Below are 19,916 nucleotides of genomic sequence, written 5' to 3'. Positions count from 1 at the left end.
CAACCTGGCAATTTATTTTGGTAAAGTTGCGGAGCATGACAATTACTCCAGGGGTAAAGGACTTGGTTCTTGGCCAGTGCAGAATAGGAAATCCAAGCAGAAGAGAGGCAGCAGGAGAGCTGTGAGGCTGAGGGAGCAGAAGTAGAGTGGACAAAGGCAGAGATGTCACCTGCAAATTATAGTGGGTGATAAGCCCACTACGACGGGAGAGAGAGAGAAAGAGAAAGGTATATATAGATACACACACACTACATAGGCATATATGTATACACCACATGGCATAATAATTTGTGTGGGAGGTTGTGAGACTTACCCACTAGACTATGGCTTTTCAACTTTGGCATTATTGATGTTTTGAGTCAGATAAGTCTTTGTTTCAGGAGGCCATCGTGTGCATCGTAGGATGTTTAGCAACATCCCTGGCCTCTATTCACTAGATGCCAGTATCTCCCTTCATCCCCTGGTTGTTATAAACAGGAACGTCTCCAGACACTGCCAAATGTCCCTGGGGGACAAAATCAATTCCAGTTGAGAACCACTGCACTAGACCAATGTTTTTGCAAGCCACAGTCCAGAAATCTGCATTTTTAATAACTTTCCCAGCTGAGTTGGATGCTGCTGTCCAAGGCACTGCATGTTGCAAATGCCTCACTAACAGGAGCTTCCAGCGAGCAGGGATTAAGGCTTATTTCTCTTGTGAGTTTCTCCAGCAGCTAGTGCACATCATAGCTTGTAACATGTGATCGAGACATGTGTTCTGAATGATGGAGAACATTTTTCAGGTGGAGGGGTTCTCTCTGAGAGAAGAATCGGGCCCCATTTCACCTCTCTGGTAGCTGAAGGCCACTTTTATTCAGGCCTGTGGAGGCAGAGGGCAGGAGGGAAGGAATGGGTGACTGCGATGGATGGGGTTGAGTTGTGCTTCTCCAAGGCATCTGTGCTGAGTCCAACTCAGCCTTTATCATCACCATCTGTGTGGATCCTGGAGACGTTCGACCCCGAGAAGCTGAACATTATGCTATGCATGGGTTTTTGTTTCCAAGTCATAAAACAAAACTCAACGTCGATTCTACACAAAGAGTCAAGGATATGTCAGCAAAGCTTGGCCAAGATATTCATTTTGTCCCATGAAAATCTTGTGCAAACAATGACCCCTGAGAAGTGCCCACTGGGCTGATAAAAACAAAAACCTTTTTTTTTCCTTCACAGTCAGAAAATCAAGACCTGCTTTAAGAGTCAGCCCGAGCCAAATTCCTTTTATTTTTCCAATCAATTAATGCTTCTCAGTCCAATTGTATTGTTGTTTTGGTTTCCTACTGCTGCTGTAACAAATTACCACACAGACTTAGTGACTTAAAACAGCACACATTTATAATCTCACAATTCTGGAGGTCAGAAGTCTGAAATCAATTTCCCTGGGCTAAAATCAAAGCATCGGCAGGGCTGCATTCCGTCTACAGACTCTAGGGAAGAGTCTGTTTCCTCGTCTCTTCTGGCTTCTAGGCGCTGCCTGCCTCCCTTGGCTCATGGCCTCCTTTCTCCATCGCCAAAGCCGTCAGTGTAGCGTCTTCAAATCTCTCTCTGACCCTGGCCCTTGCTTCCGTTACCACATCTCCTCTGACTCTGACCCTCCTGCTTCCCTTTTATAAGGACGCCTGTAAAAACGGCCCATCCAGATAATCCAGAATAATCTCTCCATCTCAAAATCCTTAACTTAATCATATCTGCAAAATCCCTTTTGCCATATAATGTGACGGTCACAGGTTTGGGGGATTAGGATGTAGACATCTTGGCAGTCAGGGAGCCATTATTCTGCCTAACAAAATTATTATTAAAGAAATGACATTTAATTTCACTGTACAGTCCCAGATGTAATATTCCAGGTCTAATGTCACTACAACACACTATAATAACCTGTTCTATCAGCCTTTCCCTCACTGAACAAGCCAGTTTTTTCCCATGTTTTTCAGAAAGGAAAAGATAGCCAGGAATCTCAATTTAAACCCCGGTCATATGATTGCTGAACTGAACAAGTTCGTCACTTCCTGTGTGTTCTTCTTCCTATGCTCATCTCTAGGTATTTCATTCTACCTTTCAGAAGGTGACATTCAATCCAGACAATTTGATTTTCTCACCTTATTCCTCTCTCCTTATTGTCACAGGCCGCGATCGTAAGCGCTGCTGGACGTCTTCAGGAGAAACTTTTTGGTGTTAAGGAAGGAGGACACCCACCCTGTTTGCCAGCAGGTCTCTTCAGGGCCCTTAAATTGAAGTTCCCGCCAAATTGTATGACGTGTCACCCTCTGGTCCATGCCAGTGAGCCCTGCAGGAACTTGAGTGTCCTCTGATGGCCAGACAGATGACTCCCAGAGAGTTTGACTGTGTTCATCCTATTCAGAGATACTTGCAGGGAATTACAGAGAAACTCCTGCATGGCCTCAGCTGGGCGGGGGTGGTGGGTTGTGTGGTACCACAGCCAGGCCTCCCCTGCTGCCAGCTCAAGGCTTATTTTCAGCAGCTGCCCAGGTGAGCAGGCCCAGCCCAGTGTGGAGACAGCAGTGGACTTCAAGGGCCCATGGAGGCAGAGTCAAAGGTCATAATTTTGTGAAATAAATATTAGAGTCATAAATAAATAGGTGAAGTAAATGTGTTTATTATTTCTTCACTAACACCGTTTTCAAAGGGGGTTTCTGTTTTGTGTTTGCTTAAGCCTCATATTTAAAGGTGAAATTCATGTCTTCCTCTTTGGGTCCTTGTTCTTAGCTCTTTCTTGTCACTTAGCTGCATGGCAGGGCTTTGTGTTTTTTGTTTGTTTTTAATGTTTCTGCATTGAAAAAGAAAATTTCAAACTTCTTCCTCTTCCCCAAATGCAGCTTTCCACGCAGGCAGACACACAAATCACTGATAAGACTGGGATACTGCTAGAGGCAAATTCCAACTGGTTGGGGGTTTCCACAAATATTTTACTCCTTTCTTTGTCGATTATAGAAGCAGGAAGATAAGACCACCCTAGAGGACCGAGATCTCTGAGCAAATGCCCTGAAACACGAGGGATAAGGAAGGAAAGCCCTGGGAATTAGAGCAGAGTTGCCAGCCCTGGTTCGTTTGGTGTCTGCAGGTAGGTACTTGAAGGCCGAGGGACAGTTGGAGCAGAAGTGATCTGCCCTGAAGGATGCGATGCCTCTTTCCAGGGCTTAGTGAGCAAAGAGGTAGGACTTGCTGATAAGGGCCCTGAGAATCTGGCCCTGCCTTACTGGCAAGCATGGGGGTTCCCTCTCTGAAACAATCAATAAATAAACAAACAAATCCACAGGAGAACACCCTCCTGATGATTCAGATTCCCAGAGACCTCCCAGACCACCCCGGTAGGGCATTTCTCAACTGCCTTCCAAAGAAAAAAAAAAACAGCAAAAGAAAGAAAGAAAACGAGCCCTCTTCCTTTTCTTGCCATTTTTATCAAAGTTCAACCTTTCATCATCATGTAGGTAGTCAAAGCTGTTTCAAGCCTACTGCTGACACATCAAACGCTTTATCTACAGTCTGGCCCAATTCCAGGGAGATGAAAAGCACAATCATTCAGAACTCACACCTCCTGTGAGTTATGAGCCATTCCTGAAAGGAAGGAAATAACACCATTGTGCAGGAGAAAGGGCATTTTTCATGTTCCCCAGGCTGTCTACACCGCAGCAAAGCTGGATATGCACTAAGGAGGAAGCCATACGAAAGCCTTTGATGGACGCAAGCGTCTCTAGAAATACTGACCCACAGACAGAAACCCAAGCATTGCTGATGGACTGCTCCTCTAAAACCTTTCTGTTGACCTTTAAGTTTTGGCCACCAGAAATACTTTATGGATACCACATACTTCGTATATTGTTTTATTTTGTTTCCACAATCTTTCGTTTGGATTTCGGCATCATTTGCCCAAACTGGGTTGAGAGTTCACTGAGGGCAGAAGCTATGTTCATCTTTCTTCTGTCTTTCTCAAGTACTTCTGTCTTTCTCAAGTACTTCTGTCTTCCCAGCTCCACAGGGAGACCACAGTAACGTCAGAAGTGTTTGGTTTTCAGTTAAACACCTACTTGTTGGGGTGACAGTTAAAACTGGAATAACTCAAAGACGTTTGTGCTCCAGTAATGTTTCCTAAGGCCCCAAAATATCTGTTGCCTTGAAATAAACTAATCTTAATTAAGATAAATCAGGATCCCCTTATTGTACTGACAAAATGAGACTTAGAAGTCTTTGAGATATTTCATAAATATAGTATGACTGAACACACTACAGAAAAATAAGATTACATTTAAACTTTGTTTTAATTTCTGAATAGCAATTGATGAGGCACACCATTTTGGCTTTTGTTCATCCATGCGACACACATTTGAGTTTCTGTAACGTTAGACACTGTGGTCTTTAAATGAAAATTTTCAGAATCTCCATTCAATATACATTACTATGTGCAGTTCTCTACTTTGTATCGAGTGGCAATTCCCGAAAATTCTAACAAAATCTAAAATGCCATGAGTACAACAATCATGGAGTCCAATAAACGCTCTGGCCTCCATCAGGGGACACTGTCCAGGGAGACTAGAGGTTCCTGGAACTATTCATTCAAACTAGTGATGCCCCTCGGGTACTGGTCTTGTCAACCAATTCTAAGTTTGTGTTTTGAGACAATCAGGCTGTAACTCAATCTTGGCAAGCTTTTGGGATAACAGTAATCTAGGCCCAATATGATCAAAGGAAAAGAAGCATACAAGCTGTTGGAAACAGCTGTGGTGGAGGGCTCCCAGCTCGTGTTCTGACATGTTTGGGCAAGTCCAGTGAAAGAAAGAGGTTCACCTGTTTGTCTTCTTGTGAGAGCAAACCCCATCTTAAGGGAGGAAGAGATGTAGCACAACAGAAGCCCCTAGTTACTGAGCCTAGTTACAGAAGGAAGGTATTACTGTAAACACAGCTTGGCGTCTGTCACTCATGTCATCCCAAGTCCACTGCCATGGATGTCCATGTTGGTCCTGGGGAAGAAAGACGCTGAAACTAAAGCCTAAAAGAACTGTGAAATATTCAAGTACAGGCCCACGGATTTGGGATTCCTATAATTGAGTAAAACACACAAAAAGGAAAATGGAATTGGTCCTTCTTTCCCACTTCCCCTCCACACTGCTTGTCGTTGGAGGCCTCCAGGATATTAGTGATATTGTGTAATTCAAGAGGGGGTAAGCAGTATCTATGCCAGGCTGAGAATCAAAGTGTGTGGAAAAATGGTGGCAATGCCAAACAGAGGGGACAATGGCAGACGGACATGGGAGAAGATGGAATCTTGTCCAGCACAGAAAAGAGATATTTCCTCTATTACTTTCTAGGAAGGCTGGCCATCTTCCTAGAAAGATGATCAGTGTGGGCAATATCTAGTATAAAATAGCACCTATAGACAAAGCATAGGTATATTCTCTGGCAAATGGACTCATATATTGGCCAGGCAGAAAGAGGAAGTGTTTGGCCTCTTGTAGAAACAATGAGTTACGTTAAATCGAGCTTCTCCTGGAATAATCTTAGGCGACGTTCAGAAGCATTGTCTTGTAGTCCTGGCCAGAACATGTTTTAGAGAAGCCGGAAGAGAATAGGTACCTCAGAGAGGCAGCAGCTGGGTGAACAGTTTACCAGGTCATGTACGAGGTCTGAGTGGACAGCAGCTCTATAACAATATGACAATATGCCTAGCAACCCCCGAGGTTTTAATCTCAGAAGGAAAAAGAACAATAGATGGGACAGGTCAAATCCTTAACCCTAGTAAAAAGAATGAAAAAAAAGTTCTACCTGAGCAACACGATTAGTACCTTATATCAGAAAATGATACAGAAAGACAGCAGTTCAGGCAATAGCTAGGACAGAAGTTCAGGGGCTTGCTGGAACTACCCTAAATGCTTCAATGAAAACCAAGGACAGTTTCCATGGTTCCTATGAAGCTAATGGCAGAAGAGTGGAAGGCCACCTTTGATTGGAAATCAGGGGAAGGCCGATCCACTTAAAATACCTGTCAGGACTTTAGCGGTGAGTGGACCAGAGACAAGCAACTCAGAACACACACAGGGGCTCTCTTTAAAGACCAGTACTGAAGAGGAATATTTGAGGGGTAAATGTCCAAGACTCAGGGAGACAGTGTTTCAGAAATACCGACCATTTTAGGGACTTCCTTGGTGGTGCAGTGGTTAAGAGTCCGCCTGCCAGTGCTGGGGACACGGGTTCGAGCCATGGTCCGGGAAGATCCCACATGCCGCGGAGCAACTAGGCCCATGCGCCACAACTGCTGAGCCTGAGCTCTGGAGCCTGCGAGCCACAACTACTGGGCCTGTGTGCCACAACTACTGAAGCCCACGTGCCTAGAGCCAGTGCTCCACAATGAGAAAGGGCACTACAGCAGGAAGCCCGCGCACCACAATGAGGAATGGCCCCTGCTCGCCGCAACTAGAGGGGGCCCACAAGCAGCAACGAAGACCCACGCAGCCAAAAGTAAAAATTTAAAAATAAAAATAAAAATACCCACCGTTTTATTATACCAGGTCAACTAGAGGATGATGGCAGTGTCTTGAAAACAAGCAGATTAAGTGAAAGTTTACATACTGAAGGTGGAACATCCAGCCCTTTTTTGACCAGGAAATCTAGAGGGTCACTTTTTAAATTGATCTATGCTATGTATAAAGAGCTTTATCAACTACTAAAGTTTGGATGCCAAGGTCAGAGAACTGATATAAACAAGTAGCTCAAACTATATGACCAACTCATGATCAGAACATTCCTAGTTCAGATTGGTTGAATACATTTTTAATCTAAAGAGTGTCTGGCATATTTTCAAGTGTATAGATTATAGATAATGCCCTTGCAGTGAAAGATTTCCCTTAATTTTTAGATAAGATATAAAATTTTATGTGTTCTAAGTAACTATCTGATAAGGTCTGTTCAGGGACTCTGTGAGTGAGACACCAAGACAAAATGTTTCCACCTCCCCTCCAAAAATTGCGAAGGTGGAAAATACACTTACATTTATGTTATACATTTTACTTAAAATACATCTTGTGCAAAAAAATACACTCATGTGCAAGGACTATTTTGTGGCTGGGAAGATGTTTCCAGTGGTTTAGGACAAAAACTATGATCCACTGACCTTCTAACTGGTTTAGCCTGAGGTAGCCTTTAGGCTCAAGTCTCACTCCCTCTTTTGCAAACCCTCCCAGGGAGACTAAGTTTGAAGTCACAAGTGGCCCATTCTCTGGGATCAATTCTGCCTGGAAAATGGTTGCCCTCATTTAATAAAATATGCTATGGGCAACCACAAAATCCATAGTCCTCAAAGGGTCTAATAAGTTTCACTTTCAAAAACAGAGAAGTTCTTAACACTTGCAAATGAAAGGAGCAGTATTGCACCAAAACTGTGCATAGCACATATTTTAAATGATTCTCTTCACAAACATTCCTAACTCCAAAGGGTAACAGGAATGAAGGAGGAGAGCCTCAGATACACATGTTCCCAATGTTTTGGGCAAAAGACTGCAAACTCTAATGAAGAGGCCATTTCCTTCATCGAATACTTAGATGTGAGGTCTCTTGCACTGAAACAGTCTCTCAGAACTCCAAATCTGATCTATTATTAGAGTTGTAGAACTAACAATATCCATGCATGTGGAAACGATACCAAATTCCTGATAATGGGTGATGAATCAAAAATCTGGGGGAAAATAATGACTTTTTAAACGTTTATAAAATCCTAGTTCATGAAGGCATGAACCTTCACTGCCTCCCTGTGCCTAAGCTCCGTACAAACACGGGAAGTTTCCAGAGTCTAAATTTAGAAGGAAAACTGGAAACCCACATGGTTCAAAGGAACAAATCCTGGGGTTAAGGGCCCCCTCCCACCCCGGTTGATCCCTTACTACTTTGCACTCAATTTACTTTACTTCTCTAAGTTTCAATTTCTTCATCTGTAAATTAGAAAAAAACAACAATACCCACTCTCACAAATTCATATAAAGAATAAGATGATGGAGGTAAAGGTTTTAGCTCAGTGTCTGGTACACAAATAAGTGCTCATTAAATGCTTAGTTCTTATGAATACATAGGGTCAAATTAATTTTAAATCCCAGCCAGCTCCATAAATTAACAAACGAGTGACCTTGGGCAGTTTATTTAATCTGAGTCTTGGTTATTTGGTGAATGGCATTTACTAAACAATGCCATTTTCCTTACAAAGCTGTTGTGAAATGTACTTGAAGTTAATTTTATAGATTAAGTTAACGCAGAACTTAATCTATAAAAGTTACTGATAAAAATGAACCTTCGGCACCCTCAATCCCACCCTGCTCTCTTTAGGATTAGCCATTTAAAGTATGTTTCACCGGCCCAGGGAACAGGGCTGTGAAAGGTACAGGGCTGTGGTGACTTTTCCTCTGAATTAGTTGGAGAACATTTGTGTTTTCCTTGGCACCAGGAACACATGGAGTAGTCTTTGGGGTGCACAGTAGTGCATGCATCGCCCATGCATTTGCATAAAATTTCAAAGCACTTTCTTGATATATGCAGTATGACAGCTGCTGTCACAATGTATTTATATAAGTTCTGTGTGGATTTTATAAAATAAACTTGCAAATGTTTGTTTTCCTAAGGAGGGGTGTGTTTGGGGGTTGGTAGGGATAATCATTTCATCTCCCTCTAGAAGGTAACACATGCTGGCACGCTCCCTTGCTCCATGATCACACATAGGCTGGTGTTCCCTACGAATACGTGAGGCAACCCCACAGATATAGTAGGTCACTGTACAACCATTTTAAAAATGCTTTCTCTGTAAAAAACAGCATTGATGGGCACCATAACCACAATCCACCTGAGGTCTAGAGGGAAGGATAAAAGAATTGGCTGTGATTTCTAGCACACTGAATCCTGCAGGCAAATTGTCATACCCCCAGCTGGCTGTCCATCTTTCCAATGAAGGAGTTAGCCAGATGTGAAAGACAATGGCAATTCCTTACCAACACACGCCAACATTTACCTCAGCCTTCTTTCAGACCACTGGAAGGATTTTCTGGATTGGCCAAATCTCTCCATCAAAAGTATCAAGGTAATTGATATTCAATTATCTCCTATACCATTTCCTAAACTAGTACTTTGTGGAATCCTGTTTCATAAGAGGTTAACTAGGGGTTCCATGACACGAGACTCCTGCCAAGAAATGAGTAAGGTTGTGTTAAACAAAGTTAAATAGGATTTTTTATTGCAGGTCTTTTCTTATCCTGTAACTCATATGAATAGTCAACAGGGAGAATATAGGAGACGGTTTCTCAAGCTTATTTGACCACAGAACCCTTTTGTCATGGCACCTGGACATATTCTGGTACAATATAAGGAGGAAAACAATTTGGAAAATGCTAGTCAACTTCAACTTACTACTGTATATCTATCCTAAGAATTTACAGCTATGGAATCCTTCCTCCCTGTTGCAAATTTCTTGATGACAATTTTAGGTTAAACAAGTCCTTATATTGAGCAATCAGTATTCCTTAATTGAACAACCAATTCTACTCCCCAAAGCCTTCCCCTCCATAATTACTATATTAAATAATATGCTCTTCAAATTCAATTTAAGATTTAATTTTTATAGATTCCAAAAACCACTCTGACAGTGCCTGTTGGTTGGTTGGTTTTGTTGATTTTTTTCAGGATTATCTTGATTTTTTTCAGAACATTTATACATGTTACAACAGAAAAACAAGAATTCTAGGCTTCAACATGGCTCTTTTCCAGTTCTGTAAACCAGGTCACCCTACCAATGTCTGGCATTTCTAAAATATTTATAAATACCATAGTAGGAAAACTCCATCTCCCACATCCTCTGAAAACATAGCTGGCTACAAATTCCCCAGGCATGCTCTGTGGGCTATGTGGTTTCCATGACTTTAAAAGGGGTATTTGTAGGATATGCTGAGGAATATTTCTGCCATGTCTTTCTTGTCTTTTTTTTTTTTTTTTTTTTGCCCAGCAAACTTGCCCCCCAATCCCTGCTTCTGGGTGGCCTTAAAAAAGTGACACGTTGTAAACAAATAGAACCCTGATAGATTCCTCTGTAGGTGGTAATGGCAGAAACAAGGATCCAAGGAAAAGCATGTTTACTCTGTAGCTCCCTTTCAGTGGGACCTCATGGGACCACAAGGGAGGCTGTGACAGCCCTGAACTGGGTTAGGCCAAGGAGCTGCTTAAACAGAGTAAAACAAGGCAGGAGCTTTGAGGATCATGCAAGGACACCAGGCTGGGAGCAGCCAGAAGGATCAGTACCCTTCCCAGGGCCTCTCCTCCACTGTTTCAAAGAGGCAGGGGTCAAAAGAGCATGAATTTCACACCCATCTCTAGCCCCTCATTGCCCTAATATTGAAATTAAAATAATAATATCAACAAGACGTTATTTTTAGAAAGTATGGAAGGTTTGAAGCAGCTTCCTCATTAATCTATTTTCACTGTTACTCGTGACCTTCAAATTTGTCTCAACGAGCACACAAATTTTACATCTACAGTCAAGGACTGTCTCTTTTTTTTTTTTTTTTTTTTGCAGTACACGGGCCTCTCATTGTTGTGGCCTCTCCCATTGCGGAGCACAGGCTCCGGACGCACAGAAGGACTGTCTCTTGTTCACCACTATATTCCCAGTGTCTACCACAATGTCTTTTTAAAAAATAAATAAATAATTACAGCTTTTGTTGATAAACTGCAATACCACTGGGTAAGCCACCTTCCTCACTTAGAATCCCAGCAAGAAGTTTTCACGATTTTTCATAATTAACATTTTATTGCCCATTTAATAGTCCATTGTACTGATGATATTCTTTATGATGAACTCATGAACACCCCCTCCAAATTCCAATTCTGTCTCTAGATAAGATAGGTTCACACACAGAATCATTCAGGCCAGCGCCCATAGCCCCGGCTGGCTGTGCATCTATCCTCATAAAGGAGTTAGCCAGATGTGAAAGACAATTTGTCTGTGACTGCACACCAGCTCCTCTCTTGCCCTTCAGGTAGGAGGAACCCGTGGCTGGTGCCTGCTCCCGGGTGATAGTGTGCCAATCTGAAAGCCTCTAGATTGGGGCCAGCAAAGATTCCTTATGGGCACTTCTGGACAGATACCCAGAAACCAAAGGACAATGGCAATGCTAAGAAAACTGGGGGGGAAAAAATTAAAAATGATTTGCTTTATATTTAAACTAGATATGGATTCCTAATCTGGACCATATGTGGAAAACATAGCTTAAACCAATGGTTTTCAGACTTTTTAACCTCAGGATCCTTTTACACTCTAAAAGGTTAATGAACCTACCAAAGAATTTTTGTTTACATGGGTTATACCTATCTATCTATCAATATTTACTGTATTAGCAATTAAAACAGAAATTTTAAAACCTGTTCATTTTTAAATAACAAAAATTCACTACATTAACATAAATAACACACTTTTATGAAAAATAACTATACATTCCAAAACAAAAACAAAAAAATAGTGAGAAAAGTGACACTGTTCTACCTTTTTGCAAATCTCTTTAATTTCTGGCTTAATGGAGGATATTGGGTTTTCCTCTTTGCTTCTTTCAATTTATTGCAATATGCTGTTTCAGGTGCAGTTTATAAAGAAAATGCAGCTTTACACAGATACGTAGTTGGAAGATAGAGGTCGATTTTAAGAGCCATTTCATATAATTGTGGATACTATTCTTTGATATTATACCAAAATTCAAAAATCTTAAAAGTTGGTTGTAATATGGAATTAAAAAATATATCTTGTCCTTTCAGTGGAAATTTTTCTCATGCATGATTTTTTAACTCTATGCATTGGTCCTTTGGGAAGTATTGATTTAAGCAGATCTTCCAAATGTTAGTATATTTCATTATCAAATAGCAAAAAGAAATAACATTTATTATCATCTTTTACCTATTCAGAAAAAGTCTTTAAGTATAAAAAAAATCTGTCAAGCTCACAGGGGCAATAAATTTTTCCCAAAGTCAAATTTTCACATGAAAACTAAACTTTTATCACTGGTGACTTAGACTGTCATTAACGTCTTTAAAGTGACATGCTCACAAATTTTTTTTTCGAGAAGATGTCTGCCAAATGCCCAAGTAAAAATGGAGTTCCATTAAAAAAAAAGTCGTTGGACTACCATACGACCCAGCGATCCCACTACGGGGCATATACCCCGAGAAAACCATAATTCAAAAAGAGTCATGTACCACAATGTTCATTGCAGCTCTATTTACAATAGCCAGGTCACGGAAGCAACCTAAGTGTCCATCGACAGATGAATGGATATAGAAGATGTGGCACATATATACAATGGAATATCACTCAGCCATAAAGAGAAACAAAATTGAGTTATTTGCAGTGAGGTGGATGGACCTAGAGTCTGTCATACAGAGTGAAGTAAGTCAGAAAGAGAAAAACAAATACCGTATGCTAACACATATATTTGGAATCTTAAAAAAAAAAAAAAAGGTTCTGAAGAACCTAGGGGCAGGACAGGAATAAAGACACAGATGTAGAGAATGGACTTGAGGACATGAGGAGGGGAAAGGGTAAGCTGGGACAAAGTGAGAGAGTGGCATGGACATATAAACACTACCAAATGTAAAACAGATAGCTAGTGGGAAGTAGCCACATAGCACAGGGAGATCAGCTCGGTGCTTTGTGACCGCCTAGAGGGGTGGGATAGGGAGGGTGGGAGGGAGACGCAAGAGGAAGGAGATATGGGGATATATGTGTACATACAGCTGATTCACTTTGTTATGAAGCAGAAACTAACACACCATTGTAAAGCAATTATACTCCAATAAAGATGTAAAAAAAAAAAACTTCAATAAAGTCGGCAAAAACTCAAAAAGAAAAAAAGTGGTTGGTTCTGCTCATAATTCAAATAAACACCTAAGTGGTTTTTTCTTTAGATATACACTATATTTCAATATTCAGCAGACTTTTTTAACTTCCCATGTTAAAATGATGTGTATTCAAGGGTCAGATTTAATAAAAACAAATAATATTTAGTTTCATCATGAACATTTTTAACTAAAAATGGCTTTTTTAAAAATTGAGAGTACACGGTGGTGACCAATACAATGACCACTTTGGGGCCATTGCCTTGATCAGTGCTAAGGCTCTAGCACTTTTACTCACCATCAGTGCAAATGTGAACACAGCCCCCCAAAAAGGCAAATAATATCTTAGTATTATGATAAAAATAGTTTTGAACTCATAAACCCTCTGAAACAGTCTCTGGGAGTCCTCCCAGGGGTCCATGGACTACACTTGGAGAACCGCTGACTCAAATGCTTTGACTTTTACATTCTTGAGGTCTACCTCCATGAAGTAATTCTTATAACCATGATAAACAAACCAAAGTACAGCAGCACATTTGGGTCACAGAACTGAACTCTATGGTCCCAGGGCAACACTGTACATCATCACTTAAATCGGCAAGTTCACTTTAGTGGACTGTAATGCCATATGGACTATGGAGCAAAAAAAAAAAAAAGGGATAATCAACACCACCCACAGAGCCAGCCAGATTTGAGCAATCAAAGCCTGAAAACACCAGTTCTGTTCCAGTAAAACTGTCAGGAATCCATATTAGTCATTTACACCCATATTTTCAGGTATTCGGTAGAAAAAAGAAAGCCCTTTGTGTGGGTTAAAAATGAAGTATAAACCTAGGAGGCAAGCCTGAGAAAGAACAGATGCTTATGCTTCTAGAGTTTGTACTTTTTCTCTAAAAACACATCTGTCACCAACTTCAACTTAGAAGACCAACAAAGTACTTTTATAAATAAACACAGTGGCCATTTTCATTTTAGTGACTCTGAATTCTTGGTAATCAATCTGAGGGCCGCGAAACGCCAGCTGACTTTTCTCCAATATGCTTTAGGCAGGGTGTCCTCACAATGGTCATTGTCTTGAGTAAACCAGAACCTACTGCTGAATTCAACAGCATGGCACCTTTAGCTACTTGCTTAGAATGTTTACCTAAGGAAAACTGAATGGTAAGTTTCCGTACACCCCTCATTTCAAAATCCAAGCAATCCTTGTGTTAAGTTGACACTCAAAGAAGAAATAATCCAATGGAGAGCCTATGATTCATAACGATGAGGGTAGATGAAATGTCTGATTATCTAATAAAGTCAACCTTTGGCTCTGCTCTGTCCTGTTCCCCCACCGCTGCTCCAAATCTACCTATCTACCCAGAGCCATGGCTCCATCCCACTTGCCAGACCAATCAGAGCAAAAGAAAGTAGGGGGTCAACCAGTCTTAAGCCCTTTACCTTCCCATCTCCTTGGAGGTACTTGGTACAGGATCACCTTTCTTACTAGCCTAGACCAGGAGGTCGCGTTGTAATGCTCAACCCAAAGGAGGGGATCTGGAATTGTTTCTGACACTCCACGTGTTCTTGAACCTTTATCCTGACACCTCCTTGTCATGGGCATCCCCTGCCTTCTCAAACTCCTTGGAGCTGGACAAGCTAACGGATAAACCCTATTTCAGCTTCCAAACATAAAAGCCTAATAAGTAGTCAGAAATATCCTGGCAGCTCTATCTCCAAAGCTTTTCCTTTAAGGCACTAGCAGCACCTGAACACACTCCAGGCTCTCCTGTTATACCCCAAATCTGGTTCATGGAAAAACATACCTGGGACCTGAAATGGGTACTAGTCCACCCCATCTGCTCTCACCCAAATTGACTGATGTCTTCAGGCTGGGTTTCTGCCTCAGTCTCTTTTTAAATCACTGAACACTTATTCCACCTAGCATCTGTGACCTAGAACCACTTCTCTCTCTGCCCCTGAAACCCAAACTAAGGGGTAGAGGCCTCCTTGTAAGCAGGACTTGCTAAAGAGGATCTGACACCTGTCTCCCTGGACTTGCGCACGTAGTGTTCTCTCCCGACTTGTCTCAGACCCCGGTCACTAACCATTTGCCTGAAGCTGGGCTGTGGAGGTCTTACTCTCCTGTACCTGCCCCTCTGCCTGGCTGCACCTTGACTTTTTGAGCCTACGCTCTGCCTCCTCACCCTGCTGTCACATCTGGGAGCTGCTGTGCCCCCTAAACAAATGCAAGCACATTTAGAAAGCAATTCAGAACATCATCTTAAACATTATAAATCACTAGATTAACAGGTCAAGTTAAAGTTTATGCTTTCCTAGACAAACCATTTTGGGGAGTACACGTTTGTTATGTTTAGGGGGAGCAAACCATTTTCAACCTTATTTATAAGGCACAACTGTAAAACTATACACAAACAATTTGCATGCAGTCTACAGATTCATTTCATCTCTTCATTAAAGCGGAAGTCCTGAGCCATTACCTACAAATGACCATGCTTTTGAATCTTCCACAATTCTGGAAATCCCACATTACCTGACACCTAGAGAAGAATCAAGAGTCGAACCCTAGGCCATAGTTTCTCCAAATATCTTCTGTGGGCACCTGCATCAGAATTACCCAGTCATTTGCTAAAAATGCATAGTGCATACAAATGAGGCCACCTTGCACCTGAGTGCAGAGCCTGGGATTTTAATGAATGCTTTCATATTCAGGATTTGTATTATTAGTAGAATGAGTATGTCACATATTGGGGTAATAGGTCAGTAGAGAGAGGAACATGCAGAAGAGCTCAAATAATCCTAATCAACCACTATAGGAAGTCTATAGGTAACATTTTAAACTGATGAATCAAGAATAAGCAGTACATGCATATTATTGAGTAATATGGAGTAAGATGCCAGAAGAAATGGCTGAAAGCATTGGGATTGGTCACTTAAGGGGGAAAGGATACAGGGTGGGAGTAGGGGGTAGTATTTGGTTTTGTTATTAAACTTTTAGCACTATTTGATTTTTTTTCCATACTCACAGATTAATTTAATTAAAAATGAAAATACATAAAAAGAAACTAATTTATTCTATTATTCAGACTTTATTCAGATTAGTGTTTCCATCCTACTTATCACTATTAATCTACGGTGCTAAAATGGTACTTCTTGAAAAAAAAAATAGGAATCAAGGATGACTTTTTTCAATTTTGGTTCACTTTGGCAGAAGACAAAATAAACCAACATATTATTTTGACCCTTAGCTTGAATGCCTACTTCATTAAATGAATAAAGAAATTTCACAGAACCTTCTCTTTAAATGGGCAAAAACACCACTCAATTCCTATGAGTGATTAAAAATGGATTCTACACATAATAACTTGGACCACTTCAAATTTTCAGTACGATGGTCACATAATTCCTACTAAAATGTCATACCATATGGCATAATTCAAGATTCTCTAGAAAGTTCTGTAATTTTTCTTTACCTAATCTTTATGTCAAATTTCTATAATAGGGGTTGGAGTCCATATGTTTAGGGCCTCAGGAGACTTGAGATTATTTAGAAGTTTGGCAAGGGATGTTGGAACTTGGGAGGAATGTGCTCAAGACAAAGAAATATGGAGACAGCCAGAGAACAGGAGAAACATGGGAGAAAAACAGACAGCTAAGAAGGGAGGCAGACTCAAGACTAATACTAACAACCCTCCCAGTCACTGTAGCAGCAGTGCCCCCCACTAGCAAAGAAAACAAAAAACAACAACAACAAAAACCACCCAGAAAGGTGCACAACCCAATGACATCAGATTTGTTTCCTACACTGAGTGAGCTTATTTTTCTTCACCTTTGGTCTACCATACTTCATCAGTGCCTATCAAAATTACAATCAGAAAATGTTTTAACTAAAGAGTCTTAGTTCCCAAAGATGTATGACGACTAGCCATAGGCGACAAACTGTGACAGCTGTGGATATTGGTACAAACAGGATAAAACATTTATCTATCACTAAGCCATTATTTCTTGTGTGTCACCTGGGAAAATCTACACATTAAGGGGATTAATCGGACACTTCCAAACTAAAGCAACTTTCTCGAGAAGACATTTCTTGTGTAAAGTGCAGCCCAAGTTTCATCAGGTTATACCTTTCCTCTGTGGCCCTCTCAAACAGTCTTAATTCATTTTGCTACTAGTTTCAAAGAGTGTTCCAAGTTGGCTCAAAGCCCCTCAGATCACATATCAACTTCTGTGACAAGAGATATATTACCTTTCACTTCTGACTTCCAAGAGGAAGCCCAGAAGGGTGATTAGTCACATTATCACCACAGACAGCATGAGACAACTACTGTATCTGAAACAAACTCTGGACCATTGCTGGGAAAAGGAAAGGGATGTTTGAGCATTTTGCCAATGCGATAGATCCTTCTCCACCTCTTCTCTTGCCTTTTTTCCCCCACACATGTTAAAGGAACTGGTCCACCCAATCCTAACATGGTTAAGTGAAGCCAAATCTAAATTACCCTTGCAGGATATTTCTTCTTCCAGGCTGAGCAACAGAACTCAGAAACTTGGCTAAAACGAAAAGTCCATTATAATGTCCTGTAGAGCTTTAAAAAAGATTTGATTTAAATACTGAGCTGGAGTTTCCTGATTGAGAAAACTTTCATGAAGGAGTTCAGATTCTTTGTCAAATGTTTTGAAGTCTCTAATGTTTGAAGTCTCCACGGAATCAAGAGTTCATCTCCTCTAAGAGACCGTGGAAATGGAGAAGGAGCTTGCCTGAGTACCTCCCTTCATTGTGAATTCGTCCAAACCTAGCACAGCACAAGGGAAGGCAAAGCATGGGCAAAGATCCCTAGAAGTAACTGCTCACAGAGCATGCCCAGCAAAATGAGACAAGAATAATGAGTCCTACTGAATGGGAAATTTTTCAGTTGCAAGTCTCTTACGTTTTCAAAATTAAAGCAGCTTCCTGAGTCCTGTAATTTGGAAAGCATCCCTAAAAGGCTCATTTAATTGAAGTTGGACAGCTTTCATTAATGTCAAGATGACTCTAGAAGCCATGATTGATAAAGCACCATGGAGCAGTACAATCATTAAGTTTTTTGAACTCATTGCACTCCCTCTTGCTCACTAGCATCCCATCACTGCCATCACATTTCAAGAGCAGCAATATTCCACAAGAAAATTAAGTTCCCTGATGGCAGGGGCTCATCTCTATGTTCACTGGTACGCTTAAACGTCTGCATAGTGTCCGGCACTTAATAAATATTCAATGGATGAATGAACAAATGAATGAATGCTTCAAACACAAAGGATGAACATAGCTTAGACTACTTGGCATTTTCTTAGGATACTCATGTCCAGAATAACGAAGTGTTAACAAGAGACCTGATAACACAGCTTTTATGTTTCTACTGCCTCAATACAAGTTAGTGCGAAAAGAATGCTAGTCTGTTGTCTTGGGTAAAGCATTAGAAAATGAATGCAAGAGTCACAGTTCTCCAACAAATTCTTTGAAGGGTTGCTTTGGAACTAACCTTTGGTTCCAGTTCTAGCTCAGTCATTTAATTGCTATTTAAGCACAGGTATAAATGCCTCATCTGAAAATGGCAATAACTACTATTGCCATTGTTGTGATGTTGTAAAATGATTGTTGTGAAAACTAAGCAAAATAGCTCACCAAACCCTTCATTTGAAGTCTCTGGCATGTGTAAGGCCCAATAAATACTACTTCTCCTTAGGGTCATGACTGTATAAAAATTATTCATTCTGATTAGATTTGAATTCATTAAGTCAGATTAAAATTTTTTGACTCAGGAAATGTCTAGAATTTTTTTTAAAAACATGCTATTAAAAAGTCACACAAGATAATTAGTCTCAATTAGATAAAAGAAAACTTCATTACAATTGATCATTCAATATTGTCAAAGACTTCAGCGATAATAAACATCAGTGTTTGGAAGTCATGTTAAAGAGCTGGTCATCCTAAAATATTTTTCCAAAACTTTCAAAAAAAGTTTTCAGTCCTCCTCCCATGTTTCCATCAGCTTTGTCCAAATAAAGAGCATTTCTTCCTACCGCATCAAGGTTTGTGAAGCATCTCCCTCTACATCAAACATGAGTATTTATAATACTCACGTGTGTATGTATATGTATGTGTATATCTATATATAATTTTTTTAAAGAAATGTGCTCTTCAGGGAAGAGGGATGATTTCCTGCTTGGGAAAATGCATTTATACACGGTAAAATCCCACTGAAAGACAACTGCTCTCTTCTCATTTTGCCCATTACTGACTGCCACTCTTGTCTGCTGGGACTCAGCAGACACGTCCCTAAGGGAGTAAAATTCTGGGTAATTCAGTCCAGTCATCCTGCCCCTCAAGCTCTCTCTGAGAACTTCTCATTTTACCCCCACGGTTTATTTTCTTTAAGTAAGACCCACAGATCACGTGCATCAGAATAACACAGGGAGTTTGGGTAAAATGCAGATTCCCATGGAATGCCCAGATCTTCAGAATCAGAATCTCCGGGGTGGGGCTCAGGTATCTTCATTTTAACAAGCACCCCATGTGATTCTTAAACAGACTAAAATTTGAGCACTGCCGACCTGCACATGCTTCCCAAGGTGACTGTCATCTGCTCCCATGGCCTCAAGCATGAGACAAATTGAACTCCCCTGAAATCTGTAACTCCAGGCAAGACCCTGCTCCCTCCCCTAAAGCTACCTGCCAAGTGACTTCTATACCTGGATGTCCAGCGGAAAAAAGAAACTGAACACACTTGCCATTGTCCCACTGCCAAATCCACAGTCTCCACTCCAGAGGGAAATCTGATCAGGTTTTTTAACTGTTTAAATCTTTCAGTGGCCACTCCTCTCTGTTCTCAGGATAAAAGTCAGTAAAGAAATCTCCATCTACTTCTCTCTACCTCTTGCTTCCACTGCCCCCTCCACTCATCCTAAACTATTTCCAGGATGTTTCGTCTTTTCTCTGGTCCCTGTGCCTTTGCACACGCTGTTCTTTCGGCTTC

General features: G+C 40.9%; 1 protein-coding gene across 2 annotated transcripts in view; it reads right to left on the bottom strand.

Moving 5' to 3' along the window:
* Positions 1–19,916, bottom strand: part of BMPER (BMP binding endothelial regulator) — a 262,209-nt gene that overhangs the window by 121,766 nt on the left and 120,527 nt on the right. Inside the window, exon 7 of one of the 2 annotated variants that reach the window (XM_029234380.1) lies at positions 9,667–9,671. The exons of the other annotated variant lie outside the window; for it this stretch is intronic. Coding sequence (XP_029090213.1) covers positions 9,667–9,671 — 5 coding nt within the window. The remainder of the gene's footprint in view (positions 1–9,666; positions 9,672–19,916) is intronic. 2 annotated transcript variants of the gene reach the window in all.

Source organism: Monodon monoceros, unplaced genomic scaffold, assembly GCF_005190385.1.
Source record: "Monodon monoceros isolate NGI ecotype Baffin Bay Population unplaced genomic scaffold, NGI_Narwhal_1 Super_Scaffold_2, whole genome shotgun sequence".
Classification (NCBI taxonomy): domain Eukaryota; kingdom Metazoa; phylum Chordata; class Mammalia; order Artiodactyla; family Monodontidae; genus Monodon; species Monodon monoceros.
The sequence above is the reverse complement of the archived record's forward strand: the minus strand, read 5'-3'. Positions and strand labels throughout refer to the sequence as shown.